The sequence below is a fragment of the Halichondria panicea genome, chromosome 14 (genome assembly GCF_963675165.1).
Source record: "Halichondria panicea chromosome 14, odHalPani1.1, whole genome shotgun sequence".
Taxonomy (NCBI): Eukaryota; Metazoa; Porifera; class Demospongiae; order Suberitida; family Halichondriidae; genus Halichondria; species Halichondria panicea.
This window is the reverse complement of record NC_087390.1, coordinates 908,036-923,798: the sequence shown is the minus strand read 5'-3', so window position 1 is coordinate 923,798 and position 15,763 is coordinate 908,036. Positions and strand designations below refer to the sequence as shown.

The 15,763-nt window shown below is 41.5% G+C and overlaps 4 protein-coding genes across 4 annotated transcripts; 2 read left to right on the top strand and 2 right to left on the bottom strand.

Annotated features, from left to right (window-relative positions):
• Positions 1 to 411: 411 nt before the first annotated feature.
• LOC135347295 (homologous recombination OB-fold protein-like) lies at positions 412 to 4,578 on the top strand. Its single transcript, XM_064545222.1, has 11 exons — positions 412 to 609; positions 675 to 773; positions 831 to 1,874; positions 2,085 to 2,162; positions 2,563 to 2,653; positions 2,707 to 2,759; positions 2,954 to 3,062; positions 3,383 to 3,468; positions 3,565 to 3,675; positions 4,004 to 4,337; positions 4,398 to 4,578. Exons 1-11 carry the CDS (start codon positions 538 to 540, stop codon positions 4,448 to 4,450), a joined length of 2,130 nt encoding a protein of 709 aa, XP_064401292.1. The 5' UTR covers positions 412 to 537; the 3' UTR covers positions 4,451 to 4,578.
• On the bottom strand, positions 4,509 to 7,683 carry LOC135347296 (potassium/sodium hyperpolarization-activated cyclic nucleotide-gated channel 2-like). Its single transcript, XM_064545223.1, has 7 exons — positions 7,344 to 7,683; positions 6,942 to 7,137; positions 6,599 to 6,841; positions 6,277 to 6,426; positions 5,877 to 6,095; positions 5,677 to 5,823; positions 4,509 to 5,514 (listed from the first exon to the last, which is right to left on the bottom strand). The coding sequence occupies exons 1-7, from the start codon at positions 7,640 to 7,642 to the stop codon at positions 4,642 to 4,644; spliced, it is 2,127 nt and encodes a 708-aa protein (XP_064401293.1). The 5' UTR covers positions 7,643 to 7,683; the 3' UTR covers positions 4,509 to 4,641.
• Positions 7,684 to 7,814: 131 nt separating this feature from the next.
• LOC135347298 (transcription initiation factor TFIID subunit 6-like) lies at positions 7,815 to 9,694 on the bottom strand. Its single transcript, XM_064545224.1, has one exon. It carries the CDS (start codon positions 9,668 to 9,670, stop codon positions 7,865 to 7,867), a length of 1,806 nt encoding a protein of 601 aa, XP_064401294.1. The 5' UTR covers positions 9,671 to 9,694; the 3' UTR covers positions 7,815 to 7,864.
• A 64-nt stretch (positions 9,695 to 9,758) lies between these two features.
• LOC135347294 (cilia- and flagella-associated protein 221-like) lies at positions 9,759 to 15,597 on the top strand. Its single transcript, XM_064545221.1, has 19 exons — positions 9,759 to 9,905; positions 9,970 to 10,070; positions 10,179 to 10,265; positions 10,328 to 10,426; positions 10,684 to 10,888; positions 11,039 to 11,121; positions 11,265 to 11,338; positions 11,505 to 11,625; positions 11,680 to 11,794; positions 11,858 to 11,972; positions 12,190 to 12,277; positions 12,324 to 12,413; positions 12,797 to 12,986; positions 13,261 to 13,466; positions 13,708 to 13,812; positions 13,967 to 14,194; positions 14,377 to 14,505; positions 14,759 to 14,964; positions 15,356 to 15,597. The coding sequence occupies exons 1-19, from the start codon at positions 9,776 to 9,778 to the stop codon at positions 15,561 to 15,563; spliced, it is 2,580 nt and encodes an 859-aa protein (XP_064401291.1). The 5' UTR covers positions 9,759 to 9,775; the 3' UTR covers positions 15,564 to 15,597.
• Positions 15,598 to 15,763: the final 166 nt, after the last annotated feature.

Genomic DNA, 15,763 nt, shown 5'->3' with positions numbered 1-15,763 from the left:
GCATTGCGGAAGTGATTAAGCTTCCGGTTGAATATTAATCTTTCATTTTTGTACTTTTTGAATTGTCGACCCTTTTTCATATTCAATATACCGTATAGCGGGTATATTTCGAGGGTATAAATGTTCGCGGTTTTCGCGGATTGAGCCTCTACCGCGAAAATTTATACCCACAAAAATTTATATCTTTATGAATAGTAGGCGTGTTCAGTATTATTGACCACACCTATCGACAATAAGAGGTGCCTCACCGTTATAGGCTAGGCCTGGATTCGAGGCTAACGGTGTGGTGGTAACAGCTGCATGTTGATGTGCGCATGCGCCAAAAGGCTGGAACTCAGACCACGAAAATAAAATCCGCGAAATCCTTTGTAATGGTCCATCTGCGAAAATTTATACCCTCGAAATATACCCGCTATACGGTAGTTATTATAGCGACCCTTTTCCTTTTTTCAACCATGGCAGAGAACACAGTCAGAGAACAGTGACTTTATTTAATAGCCAAACTTAGTAGCTACAGTGTAGGACACAGCGTATAGAATGGCCCTCCGTAATGCTCTACAACAGCTCAAGCATGGGAACCTATCTGCTCACAGGGAAACTAATAAGAAGGTGAGAGAGTAGTCTACAAACAACTGTGATAACCTATAAACACTATCTATCTTCACCTATCAAAGGAACCCTCTAGAGCCAGAGGTGCAGAACATTTTAAGAAGGCTCAGACGGACATTTTTTCATTGGACGACGACGATGACGATTTATTCGCGTTTGACAAGGTATGCACACAATATTACCTAGCGACAATACATATTAAACATTTTTCATCATTCCAGGATTCACTCGAAGACAGTTTCCTAACGTCCGCTACACAAGGGAATGGCTCCACCATGCCTCAAGCTGGACTACCTTCCTCCTCAGCACAAGTCCTCTCAATCAATACAACAGTCCCAAACTCTTATGAGACACAGCGCACAGTTCCTAAAAACACATCTGGAGCACCAAAACCTTCCTCAGTTAAAAAACTACAATCGTTCAAGTTTGTAAAGACGACATGTAATACTCCGACCAGCTTCAGTATTCTTGGCAAGAGAACTATAGATGGTAGAGGTGTGGATGATATTAAACCATCTCCTCCACCGAAGAAGACTGCACCATCTGACGAGGAAATACTCGATAGTTTTCTCCTTAGTGACTTTATGGAATTAGATTTTCCCCCTCCTAATAGTGGTAGCAACTCTAGTGCAAGGAAAGACGTACATTTAAATCAACCAGACAGTGATGAACACCTTCCTAATATTGGACAGCAGCCATCGATTGCTAACCATCCAACAACCTCAAGAAACCTATCTCTAATGAACCCGGCTAATCCAAGACCTCCCACTAACGTACCAAACTCTACCAGTTCATTATTCAAAGCTCCTATTAACAGAGTCAAAACTACTGCTACAATTTGCAGCCCACGATCGAATTCATTTACCTCAACTCCTATAAATACACTGAATATTTCGAGTAATGCAATAATCAATTCTCCATCATGCGCCTCTTCTAATAAGCAGTTCTCAACTCCTAGAAACAGAGAATTGCATCCATTGACAAGTGATAAACACTTCAACACTCCGACCAACTCTGTTCCATCAAGCCAACACATTCCCACAAGTCAAGAACGGATTTTGACTCTATCAAATGTGCGAGATATTTCAACCCCTCAACGGTCTCGCTCGTCCACTCCTAGTTGCTTCAGGACACCGCTGTCTAGACAGCCCACAGCAATGGTGTGCACACCAGGGGGTGATGCATGCCCCCCTGCCGTGACTAGACAACCCCCCCACAGTGCCAGGAGGAGGTTCCCGGGACCTGCTGGACTGCTCCCATCACTGGTGAGGCAATGTACATATTGCTGCATGATTATACATGGAAAATTTTAGTTTTAAGACAAGGCCAGTGAATGTCCCTAAATTTTGAATTTTGTGTGCCCTTTGGGGTGCTCACTGTCATGATTACCTAATCTTACAGTGCTTATACTTTACTAAGCAGTGTACAACTACTGCATGTAATCTCTCTCTTTCTCTCTTCTGTCAATGGTGCAGGTTTCAGGACAGTGTATGGACAACATCTCAGTCCAGCCCCCCTCTACGCCCAGACCAGTCTCCACACCAAGACTACAGGTACATGTACGTACATATCGCCTCCTTAATGTACACTGCTTCTGCTAACACTTTTTGTTATTACAGTTAGTTACATGCAGTTCTAGTGAATCTTCCGGGTGTGCTTATATTAAGTATCCGTACCTACTCAAAATCCACCAAATTCAAACAAACAATAATCCCTTGTGTTTTTTTGCATTTCAGTAACTATGTTTGACTGCCTGTACATGTAAGTTTAGTTTAGATCAGTTCATTCAGTAGCTCCACATAAGGGAGGTCTATCACATGCAAATACGAAGGCCAAGTGATATATATATATTTTTTTAGTGTGCAACCGTTTAAGACTATATTTACATGAATACCATCTACGAAAGTACAAACAGTTATGATATCTCCTATTGTTGTTAAACTCCTCCCCCAGAGTTTGAGTGTATCTAGAGAAGTGTCAGGTGATGAGGAATGCTTCTCCAGTGGTCCCTGGGCAGACATGCTCAATGATCTGGACATGAATGGTGAGTAAGTACACTGACTGACCCTTGACCTTTAAGATGATCCTTGTGTGCAGATTCACGTTCAGCTGCCCTTCTCCAGTACAACATAGCCAATGCTATAGCAGAGGTGAGACAATTGTACAGCTATTTGTAGCAATTTGTGTTGATATTGTACACAGATTACCTTAGTAGTATACACACAGTAGTGTCCGATGTGTTGAGATTGAAACTTTACATTTTTACACTATCTAAATCGTAATTTGTATGTATACAATTCTAACAATTACCCCCCTCACACACCCCACTCCCTCACACACACAGACTGGAACTAAGAGACTTGCTCGTGGCAAGGTACCACATCTGAGAGTCCTGCTCAAGAGCATAGCCCCTGTTGGGAGGAATGCCAGCGCTGTGTTGAAGGACCTTTCTGGTGAGTGGAGGGCAAAGGTGGAGGGAGCCTCCTTGTACGTGGGGACACTGTGAAGTAACTCATACAGTACATGGCTTCATTAGTTAGCACTGTGCATGTACCTGAAATATACTACTGTGGAACGTCTCTAGACTCTAGGCCAAGTGTTATATACATGTAGTACTCAAATGAATTGTTTGTATACAAAACAACACCTTATAGTGCCAAACTTTATTCCCAAGGGGTTCCACTGTTCAGTACCAGGAGTGTATGCAGATATATATACACTTCATGGTTGCACTCAGATTGTTCAACTCTCTCTGTGTCCCCCTCATATACAGGTGAGATACTGTGTACTATACACTCTAGGGTATTTGAAGAGCATCAGAAGGAGCTACAGCCAGGAGCAGCCATTATACTAAGACAGGTGTGTGTAGAATTAGATTACAAGGTTGATATTAATTGGTCCATGTTTGGGTACAATATTTCATTGATTCATAGTCCTTTTATATTCCTTGATCAGGTGTCCTTGTTCAGCCCAGCCCCTCGGAAACACTACCTCAATATTACCCCTGACAACATTATCAGGATCTACCCTCCAGAGCCCTCTTACTCAATACCACAAGGACCACTAGTGAGCCCTAGCTTAGAGGCTATACAGGACAGTGTGTGTACTGTATTTACTAGGAGACATGTATATACTACCCGTAACCGTATAGCGGGTAAATATTAATTTTGGTGAGCCTATTAGCCATTAGCCTATTACTCATTTGAGATCTTGCAGCATGATTGTCATGACCTCGTGCGGTATACCGGGACTGAGAATCAAACTGGCAAATTTTTTTTATTTTGTCGACCCTCACCTTGATTCGCCAATTCGCCAAATAATATTTATCCGCTATACGATATTATAAATGTACAGTTAATGACCCTTTACCTATTTTGTTTGCTTATCTTTACAGGATCTGTCTGGAATTGAGAGATTGTATAACAGTGAAAACCGCTCACCACCAAATGAAGGGCGGCCCCTCCCCACCAGCGCAAATACTCGGACAACACTCACAAGAAAAGTGGGAGAGCCATCAATGGTCAGACGAACTCCTCCCTCAATACACGATTCGCTCACAGTAATCACTCGAGATAAACCACCCACAGCATCAATTCAAGTAGACCTAGGAGGAGCACCTGATTTCCAAACTGCTGCAAGAACTGCTAACACTGCAAAAACACTTCAACCTTCAGCTCAACCGAAAGGCTCTTCTGTCAAGGAAGGATTTTTTGATCAGTTTTGCGATGGTGGGTGTGTGTACCATTGCACGCATGTTCATTATAATTATTATGCTCTTCCTTCTGTAGATGATTTTGATGCCATCATCGGTGACCTGGACGACGAAGAATTTAACTTCTAATAGCATATTTTGTGACACTATTAATCAATTGTACTGAACATGACTGTATATAATTATGCATGACTGTACTTTTTTATTTTATCATTATTGTACATAAAATAATGTCATGTTGATTATTCAAAAATTAATTATAATGCATGATTAATGATCGTGGAAAATGTGAATGAGAGAGACAAAATTAAGCGTGCATGTCAAGTATACGATTCGTCTGAACTACTATCCTCCTCAACATCACTATTATCGTATGTGTCCACCGCTAGGTTGACACTGTATAGTTCCTCAAGCGTGGATCTAGTTGAACCATGCTCTCGTAGAGCATGGCCATCGTTTAATTCGCTTGTCTTACTTGTGTGGGCTGCTTGAGGTCCATCATTTGTGGGTTGTGTCGAATGCCGAGAGCTATGGGTGGAAGGGGATGGTACATTTTCAGAGCTGTCAGTAAGTTGTTGCACCAGATAGAGAATTTGTTGGGACCTGTCAGAGGGAGTTTGTTCAGTTGTAGGATTGTTGCTGGAGCCTGTCTTTAGTTGACGAGAGATGCTGGTTGTTTGTTCTCTCAATGTCTTTGCCTCTTCTGGGAGTGAGGAGTTAGGTACCTCAGTAGCGGTTTGTGGTGGGATGAGTGTGCCAAGCGTGCCTGGTTTTGGTTTCTTGCCTAATTTACTGAGCCGTCGCAATGCAACTACTTCCAAGGCACATTTCATCTTAGGGTACTCTTTAAGTATGAATCGAAAGTGCTTCTTTGAGAGTGAGAACATTTCACAGATGGTGTCAGATCGAACGGTAACTACCTGACGACCCCGGGTGAGAAGACTTATCTCTCCAAAGTGTGAACCTTCAGATAGTCGTGTTTCAACTACATCGTCTTTATTTAGTACTGAAACAACTCCATTCAGAATAAAGTACATCTTTGTTCCGATAGAACCTTCACAAAGGATATACTCTCCTTTTAAAAACACTTCAAATTTGAGCTTTGTGAGCATAGCAGTGACAAACTGGGGAGAAGCATTTTGGAAGAATGGCACAGTATGAATAAGCTCTCGACAGTTGTGATTGATGATACTCTGCAGAAATAGAAATCAGCACTGACATAATGAGCTATAATTTACACACAAGTCAAAATGCCTTTAGTATAGCGTACCATTATAGCTTCCAATTTTAATGCTCACATGGATAGCCATAAACTTAAGATTGCTCATTACATAAATTTACTGAGTGATGTATACCTCTTTCAGGCCTTTTGAGAGCTCTGCTAGAATACACTCCTCATTGAAGAACTTTCTCCTGAATCTGTGCTCATAATACTTAGCCACTTGAACACGCAGGTCTTGAGGGAGCTTACGATAACGCATGTACTCCTCCACTTGGGTCAACTGACAAAGAGAAACAATTTCATGTATGGTTTGGAGATTGGATCTCTGGTTACCTTTTCCCTGTAGAGTCGTCCTGGTGCGTCAATAGAGAGTAGCAGAGTGGACACGTTTCCGATTAACAGTGCATAGAAGGTGGCTCCGATCATCACGCTTATGATGGTCAACCATGCCTCAGTTACATTCTGTGGAGGCCAACGTCCAAACCCAATACACAACATGTGTGAGGTGGCCTTGAAGAGTGCCCAAGTATATTGCTCCCCAATCGTTGCATTCTGAGATAAAATTATCACAGAAATTGAAATACATGTAACATAATTATGGTCATTTCCAACGATGAATAAACGGCTCAAAGTATATAATAATAATAATTATTATAGTTACTCAGACGATCTTTATAGATGTGAGAACTATTATTATCACCTGGCAACCATGGCATATATACAATAGACGTACCTGAAGTCTATTAATAGCAATCCACGAATCTATTGGTATATCCTGCATTACTGGTATTAGGAACTGAAAACAAGCATTCCAGTGGGCCAAAAAAATCATGAGTACTATCAACTTCAGAATTCTGAGCACTCCTCCAGCGAGATTGAACATCTGCAATAGAATAATACAATGTATATAATCTGTGATTTGTACACACACACTGTTTACTGATTAGCTACATAAAGTCGAGAAAGGAGAAGAAAAGATATCGGTTCAACCATGCAGTTTACATAGTTATGTGCAGGATGCACAGTAGCAACAATTATATACTGAATGTACATACATCTTCCCAACTTTGCAAGAATCTCAGTAGACGACTAAGTCTGAGTAGTTTCAAAAGACTCAAGAGTTTGACCAATCGGATTGCTCTCAGTGCACGGGACGCTTTCAACACATGTACAGAATAGTCGACTTCTCCATTTGTGAAGATCAGAACAACATAGTCAATGGGGGCAGAGGAGACAACGTCTACTATAAACCAGCCACGTAAATACAGCAGGGCAACCTTCTTTGGTGAGAAAATTACCTATGAAATAGCAAGCAATGATTAGTGTGCAGGTTATAACAGTTACTAAAGGCCTGTATATACTATAGGGCTCTAAACAGTAGAATTACAAAAAGCATACCTCGTCTTGTTTGTTATGAACTATGACTCCAGTTCTGAAGCTGAGACATACATCAGAAATAAAAAGAATGTCAACTAAAGTGTTAATGGTCAACCACTCTGGTTGTAACTGATTTTCGCTGTAGAATGCAATGCTGATTGGTAGCACTATCACCGTGAAAAACAGTAGAACTACAATCAGTATATCCCAGAAGAACCTATATATATATACAAGAAAAAGGAATAATCATTATTTTTATGACATCGCAAACACATCACGGGTGATCTTTAGCATAGATATTTCAGTTAGCTACTTTCATCTTTGGTGAATGTTACAGTGTACATGTAAACATAATTACTACATGTATGTCAATAAGTTGTCCATGCAGCACTGACTTTGACCTGAGTACTAGCACCTACGTACCTGAAGTGGCTGTATGGATGGATCATCCATTTCGTACCGCCTTTATTCTGCTTCTTTTCCTCACGTACTACACCTTTCTTGCTTCCGTAGAGTTTCACTGCAAGCCTACTGTCTGGTGAAGCATGGAAAAACCTTCTAAAAACTCCAGCAACACTCCATGATCCATCAGCTTCATGGTCAGAATCCTGATCAATGGTCACTTTTGTGGCTGTATCAATACTTTCATTTGATTTAACTTCTGGCGAAAGCTTGTTTTTTCTAGCACAATAGGGACATAAAACAGAAACTAGTTTTGCCATAATTAATTTTTATGCAAAGATCCAAGATCATGCATTAATGTGGTTACCATAGTTTGGATACTGAGCATGCGCAACACGCCGTGGCTTTTCTTAAATAACTTGTTATAAAGACGATCTTTCCCCTACTTTTACTAACGCCTCTATAGACGACCTTTCCCTTATTTCAGTAGCATGATTGTACACAACAATTGAATAACAGTAATGCATAACATTCAACAATTATTAAGTGCTAGTGGTAGTTGGAGTTTTAGGTGGTGATATAGTGGATTCAACTTTGGGTATAGAGGGAGACTGTGCCTTGGAGGCAAGGGCTGAGAGCATCGCTTGGGCATTCGGATTAGACATCATAGCAGAGAGTATAGTAGCAGAGATAGTAGGCACAGAAGTAACAGGAGTAGAAGATGATCCCATAATCGAACCACCAGTGGATTGAGCACTCTGTGAGACCAGCCGCAAAGCGGCAGCTATCGGTGACGAGATTGAGGTTGAAATGGGACTTGGAGAATTCATTTTCACATTGCCAGTTCCAGTGACTTTAACAGTAACCAGAGGAGACGAAATATTCAGTGCAGGTGGCCTTGGAGATTTAAGAGCAACTCCTGATGAGCTTGAGAGACTCTGCAGTCCAACTCGATTCTGGCGAAGGGTCTTGACTTGGTTGAACAAAACTTGTCCCAGAAGACCATAATTCGCTTGAAAATCTTGTAGATTGTCTGTCGCAGGTCTTGAAGTTAGTAGAATCGGAGAGCATTGACGCTGTATCATGTTCTGTAATCGACTACCGGCCACTTGTTCGATAACATTTCCTGTATTTGTTTGGGCTGCACGAATTAGTTCACCTTCGACTTTCAATCTTGGAATAACCAGAGAGCTGACAACTTCGGGACCGAGCTCCACAAGGCCCATTATCGCACCATAGTGTACAGCCAATCCTTGAGTATTGTTACGAAGAGCTTGAGCCAACATACGGGTCAATCGAGTCTGCAAACTGTTAACTGAATTATTGTACTTTTTGCACATTCTTGACAAAATCTTGGCCGCTAAGTCCCTCAGGCTCCAGTGGTCTTCAGCTTCAGGCCTTGAACACAACTGTTTGTTAACAAGACACGTGAGAACAGAAGGAACCAACTCGTGCAAATACTTCTCCATTGATAACGTCGAATTCTCGAGAAGTGCGCTAACCATCTTCAGCAATTGTTTTAGAGAGTTCAGTTTGCGTTTCGTTAGATTGACTTTTATGCCCTCATTAATGAAGCTTGTAAACTGAGGCAGCAGCTGATACAGACCTGGATCAGTTGAGAGACTTCCGAGCGCTTCTTGAGATTTCTGCTCAGAGGACAAACCAATACACGCTTCAGTGATCTCCTTGTAGTATAGTTGCTGCTCCAGAGACAGAGAATGTGCTTGAAGGGGTTTTAATTTCGACCACTCACTGCTAACAACCACGTCTTTGCTGTGCTCCTTCTTCGAAAACTTAAGATCTTTCAAGTGAGCCACAGGTTCGTTTTTCTTCATATTAGGTATGGACATTGCGGATGCTTCTTCATATTGTGCCTCAATTGTGCAGAGTGGAGGGTTCTCGGGAACAGCTGGTTGAACCCCGTCTACCGACAACCAATGTGCCTTAAGAGTGACGTCACAGGGAACTCGGGGAAGGGGAGAGTTGAGCAGATTCAAAAGATCGATTTCTTTCTCGGCAGTGTAGTACAGTTCCTTCCCACCCCCACTCGTATGTCGAAACGGAACGTAATCGGAGGAATCAAATCCGTACAGTGGCTCAATATTTTTTGTCTTGAGGGAATTATCAATATCGGAGCAAGTAAGCTGACTGCGTTTAGAGTGGCACATGAATTTGTTTGAATTTTGGACAATCTCTTTCAAACGGTACTCCAGGTCCTCACTGAGCCAATTTGCAGCATCTTCATTGAGATTTGATATCCCCACAGACTCTCCCATGATCTTGATCGACTCAATTGTCAGCAAATGTCTTATAGGGCCATCTTCATCAACTTCCATACTTTCAGCCATTTTAAATTAAGGGTCAAAGGGCGATATCTTTGGTGACCTTTAACCCTTGGGCTGGACAGCGCACGTGCATATCACACAAAGAGTGTTGCCATAGAGATAATAAAAATGGCTGCCGATATTGAGGCAGTGGAACATCTGCCTGATTATCCGGGCTCTGTGACCGTCAAGCGACTAGAGGGAAGTTTGGTTGCGAAGAGATCCAATAAAAGTGTTCCTGATCATTTGGTAGACACAAGTAAGACACTAAACTACCTGTTTGCATGAAATTATCCTTACAAACCTACGCTTTCTGTACTCAGAAATCTATTCTAAGGTGAAACGGAATGGAATATTGCAATGCAAACCAGCCGTCATACATTTTGATGGCTACAGAGTTGGAGATGTCCATCAGCAAACTCTTGTGAGTCACAAGAGCTCATTTATGTTGTGCATACATACGTACATGTACATACTCTGTAAATCTAGCTGTAAAATCTGTAAAATCTGTAATTTATCCGTCCCTTTGCAGCGAATCATCAATGCTTCTAAGGATAACCAACAGATGCACATCATTCCACCAACTACTCCGTACTTCAGCATCAAGTACCATAAACAGGTTCGCTCGTACAAGTACATGCAGTTCTCATTATAGATCTCTCCCAATGATTTTGCTTACAGAGGAATAACCTGGTCCCTGGCCTGAGCCTCGATGTAACAGTGGTGTTCAAACCAACCAAATGGCAATACTATTACGACTGTGTTCGTGTGCACTGCAAGGTGAATGGCTACCCCGATAATACATGTAGTGCAATCATACTGCTTGTGAAAACCTATTGAGATCTGTTTCAGTATCAGTATACAAGTACATGTACAAGTCATCGTATACAGTGGTGGCCTTTGTTGTAACAGCTCATTTTGGATCTGGGTGCCTTAATTATATATTATCATGACTATTAAGAGGAGTGTACTTTTTACTTTGGCTCTATACAATACAAGTATCTGTTTGCATAACATATGTACCATCTCATTTCCAGGGCGATCAAAACCTTCTAATCCCGATTCATGCATACCCCGTGATGAACTCAGCTCAGTTCCCTCAGAGCGTTACATTCCCACCCACTCCACTGGGACAGTCAAAAACAAAAACACTCTCACTGAAATGCGATGTACCCATCGATTTCGAATTTGAGCTCTCCTGTTTAAAAAGCCACCCAGCATTCACTGTGTCTCCAATGAAAGGTACTCGTAAGTTAGGTAGTACGCTAATAAGTTGGATAACAGCTGGTTGCATTGCAGTATTCATTCCGCTAAATAATGTTCGCTAATAATGTTAATTTTTCGCTAATAATTGGCTAATAATGTTCGCTAATAATTTTCTCCACTCCGTAGGAATTGTGTCTGCTAACAGTGAGACTGCTGTTCAAGTAACCTTCTCTCCAACTGATTTCAGTACTGCCTGCATGAAGATGCAGGTACTTAACAGTGTTCGTTTACGTTGTACTTACACATGCACAAAAACATGATCACACACACACACACACACACACACACACACACACACACACACACACACACACACACACACACACACACACACACACACACATGTACACAGCTTGAGCTCTCCCAATTCAACTCAAGCCCTCTAGTCTGTACATTCACTGGCAACTCAACACCTGGACTAGCAGTGTAAGCAAAACTTGTTTTGATAAAGTCCCACAAACACTCACCCCCACTCTACCTACATGTATCTCCCCTCCCCACTATCCACATCTCTCTTTCTAATCTACGCACTATCCCTCCATGCTTTCCCACTCTCTCCCGGTATACATATATATAATTATACTCCATACAGTGACAAGTTAAAGGCTGATACAGGTTCTCTGAGGATAAGGCATCAGCCTAGACGCTTACCAACACTACCAACTGGCAAGAAACAATCAAAATCCAGCAAAGTTAAACCCAAACCAGAGAAGGTAAGAAGCACCATATACATGTACCACAGAAATAATAATTATGCAATACTGTAGGAAGAGCTTGTCTATGATGGAATTCATATACCGGCCAATATCGATACTCCCTACGCTGTTAGCAAAGTCCTCTTACAAAAACCTGGCAAGATGAAAGCCAACACACTAAAACAAGGTACTGTACTCTTAACAACTCCTGAATAAAATCCTCGGATTATTGAATCTTGTTTCGATACAGTGATGTCTAGCGGTGATCAAGGTGGTCTGGTGGCAACCAGGCAAGTGAAGGAGGCTGCTTTCATTCGAAGAGTTCGTGAGATTTCAATGGAGGAGAGAGCTAATCAGCTCAGATGGTATGCATCTACATGTACTGTACTTGTATATAATTATTATAGTCCTGTATACATGTAGGCCTATTGTCTTATACAGGCTGCCTTTAGGCATATGCAAAATTAATATACGTTGAAATAGGAAACTTGCACATGCACTTGTGTATTGATTGCCCTAGCTAGCAAAACTATTCAATTAATTACCTACGTAAGTTGACGTGCCTGCTCTCATTAATGACAGGGTGACTCAACTTGGAAGTGTTCTCATGTCAGACAAAGAAAGAGAACAAGTTTTACAAACAAGAGCTGAAGAAACCAAGTCCTACAAGGTGTGTATTAATTCAATGATATTTAATTATGGTTGTCTTGTCCCAGATGCTGCGACATGTTGCCCTCCCTGAGCAGGAGTCCCAGAGGGCAGTCACTGAGACCAGCTACAGGCGCACCAGGAGACCAGTCAATCAGGTACATGTGCGGTGTACGTGTATTAGTGTGACAAGAGTAAGCTAGCGCATCGACAATGTGCTGTACGTACCTAATTTTTCAATTAAGGATACGTACGTATTTTGAGAGTAGAGTTCTGGTGATCCAAATTCAATTTCTCAAAGCTTAGAACGAGTTCTTTCAGGTGGTATGTTTAATTTTTAAATTTGGAATGGGCTGTAATTTTCCATTTTTCGGAAAGAAAATGGAGAAGACCGTAAAAAACAGGCCAAAAAATATACCTTACCTTGATTAATTACCTAGGCCTTATGCTGCTTTAATTACACTCTATAAGCACATGTATACTCTTGTCACACATACATTGCCTGAAAGCAATACATTGCACACACACATTCTCCCTCTAGACCCCAGCCTCAGAGCCCAAGTTTGACACATACTCCAATGACCTATGGACGAAACGACACATTGCTCTGAGCAGATTTGTGCAGGCTGCCAGGAAGGTGGTGATTCGACTGAGGTGTCAGGCCCGACTGGAGAGACTGAAGCGACTGGCCAGTGATATTCAGTCAGGAAGAAGCATTCAGGAATCACTAGGTAAGCTAGCTACAACCTTACATGTACATCGTACACTTTTTATCAAAACACTTTACGATACCATAATTTTAAGTATAGTCGGCTCTGTAACTAGAGTTGTGATGGTCCAAATTCAACTATTTTCTGATTTTCAAAGCTCAAAAGGAGCCTATTCAGGTGGTGCTGTATTCAAATTTGTAACGAGCTATAGTTATTTGCAGCTTGTGGACATGATGTGTGTACGTAGCTATGGACACTACCATTGGTAATTCACCCCCCCCCCACACACACACAGCTAACCTAAACAAGGACCCTTACCTAATCTCTATAGCACCTCTTCTTCCTCACTCACTGGACAACCTCTCCTTGTCTCTGCTGCCAGTCTACAAGGAGACTAGTGTCAGTGCTCTGGTCAATGCCGGCAGTGATGGCGATAGTAGCCAGTTAGCAGAGAGCAAGGAGTCTTGTGTGCATAAAGATGTGCCCTTTGTTGATCTAAAGGTACTCAAATTATAACCCTCCTGATAATAGGGTCTGATATATTTATATTGTGTGTTTTATAGACTCTTTGTGACTGGCCAAAATCAATCGCTTTGCTCTAAATACATGTATGCATAAAATGTTAAAGTATTGTAGTTGTTACGTTAGCCAACTTTGATTACTCGTAAAACTTGAATCTGATCATTCTGCCAGTGTATCGCAATACGTAAGTGTATGTCTTGTGCACTGTATGCACATGTAGGTCCCTGAGCAGTGGCAGTTATCGAGGTATCTCCCTCAGCCAGTCCCAGCGTATGGATCTTACACTCATCCTGACCTACCCAGACCACTACGCTCTGGGGCACAGGTAACATACAGTGTATGTGCATGTACATGCATGTACATGTATATGGAAAGACTATTATTAATTTTGTGTGCTGCTATTTTATGGTATCCTACATGTACGTACTAAAATCAATGTTTATTGTTGCTGCAATAATTGTGATGATACTCTTGCACAGGACGAGTTATCTAGTCTGGGGCACATCCCAGGAGTGGATCCCTCCTTCCTGTCCCCCCTGACCCACCCCTCGACCACACCCACCACCATAGAGCCACCTGTGGCAGAGGAGGATGATGGGTGTGTACAGGATATAGAGACTACTGCTATAGGGTCACTGGAAGTGCTGTCACTGACCCCACCACCATCACTGTTTAGGAGTGAACCCGTTCATCCACTGCAACTACTGGTAATGTGGTTGACGAAATGTACAAACTTGTGTACAGTCTGTGTGTGTGAATTACATGGTGTGCTCTAGCTAGTCAAGTAATATTCGAAATTTGTGTTTTCTTTAATAAAGTTTGTATTTCCAGTGAGGGTTGTAGACCAAATCTGTTGCATATTCTGTTACGCTCCCTCCTTCTCTCTCAGAATCCTTGTCCTGGAGTGGCCACCTATCTACCAGTGATAGACAACTCAGCTATCACGTTTGATCATGTTCTGAAACCATTGCCTGCTTTCCCCACTGCCAAGTACCCTCAAGTTAGACTGGACAAAATGGTAAGTCCATATTCCACACCTGTGCACAATACTGTGACTTCCCTTACACGTACATGTACTGTGCATCCCCAAAATCAAAATTTACGACTTTTGTTTTAGTGGCTTTGTCCTTCGTAGAGAGGTTTAAATTTCCTCCAAGCACCTTTTGTACACAGAGAGACGGAAGTGTTTTATTTCAAACTTATCTGTAAAACTGTCTGGTATAACTATTATAGACACTACAATTGTATTTACATGTATATAATATATACAGGATGTGATACCTGAGGTTATGCAATGGAAGAGGTTCCCTAACCAATACCTTGTCTCCACCGAGGGTCAGAGGAAGCTGGCCACCCACTGGAAGCCACAGTGGAATGATCCTCTCAAGACAGACCTACTACCAGCACAAGCAAACGCTGCCTCTGAGCTACAACTCATGACTGGACCACAGCCCGACGATTTCGTGGATAACGAAAGGTATGTACATGTACTTATACCATATAGCGGGTAATTTTCATTGGTAAAAATGTTCTGAACTACCCATGTACATGCATATATACAGTTCAGGATAGTGACGTTGAACCTATTGCAGTAAAATAATTTCGTAGTTTTAATTTTCGTATGATACTATACATTGTACGTGTATATGTACAGTCGACTAGATGCTAACTACATATTATATGCACATGTATGTTACTCAGAAGTACTTGCATGTATAAATCATAATTATTTCCAGTGCATATTAATTTAAACCTTTTGTTTCCTGTTCAAATCTTTAACAGTCTGATCGAAGCTTACAATTATGTACCGTACATGTACACAATTTTTAGAGGTTGTTGATGTGTGTTCCCTCTTTTTCCTGATACAGTGACTCTGTTTTACCTGTTCCTACTATGGACATGGTGCGCGCTCAGTTCCACCTCCCTCCCCCGGAGGACCAACCTCGTGACCCCAGGCTGAGGGCTATGGCCGAGCTGGAGGAGGAGAGACTAGAAAAGTTTGATCAACTTGGACAAAAAATTAGACAGAAATTAAACACATTTCAAGACTTAATAGATGTCTCTAAATATTTATAGCTCATAATTAATTTGTGATGTTCCATTATTTTCATCCCCTTATAAAAAAATATAATTGTACGATTATACACAATGGTTGTACACCATGCAACTTTCTATCGATACCAACGCATTGTATTAAACTGCATTCAATTGCCTGCGATCAATATTAATTTAATACAAAAAGCCAACGGTATCAGTAGGGATCGAAGGGCAATGAG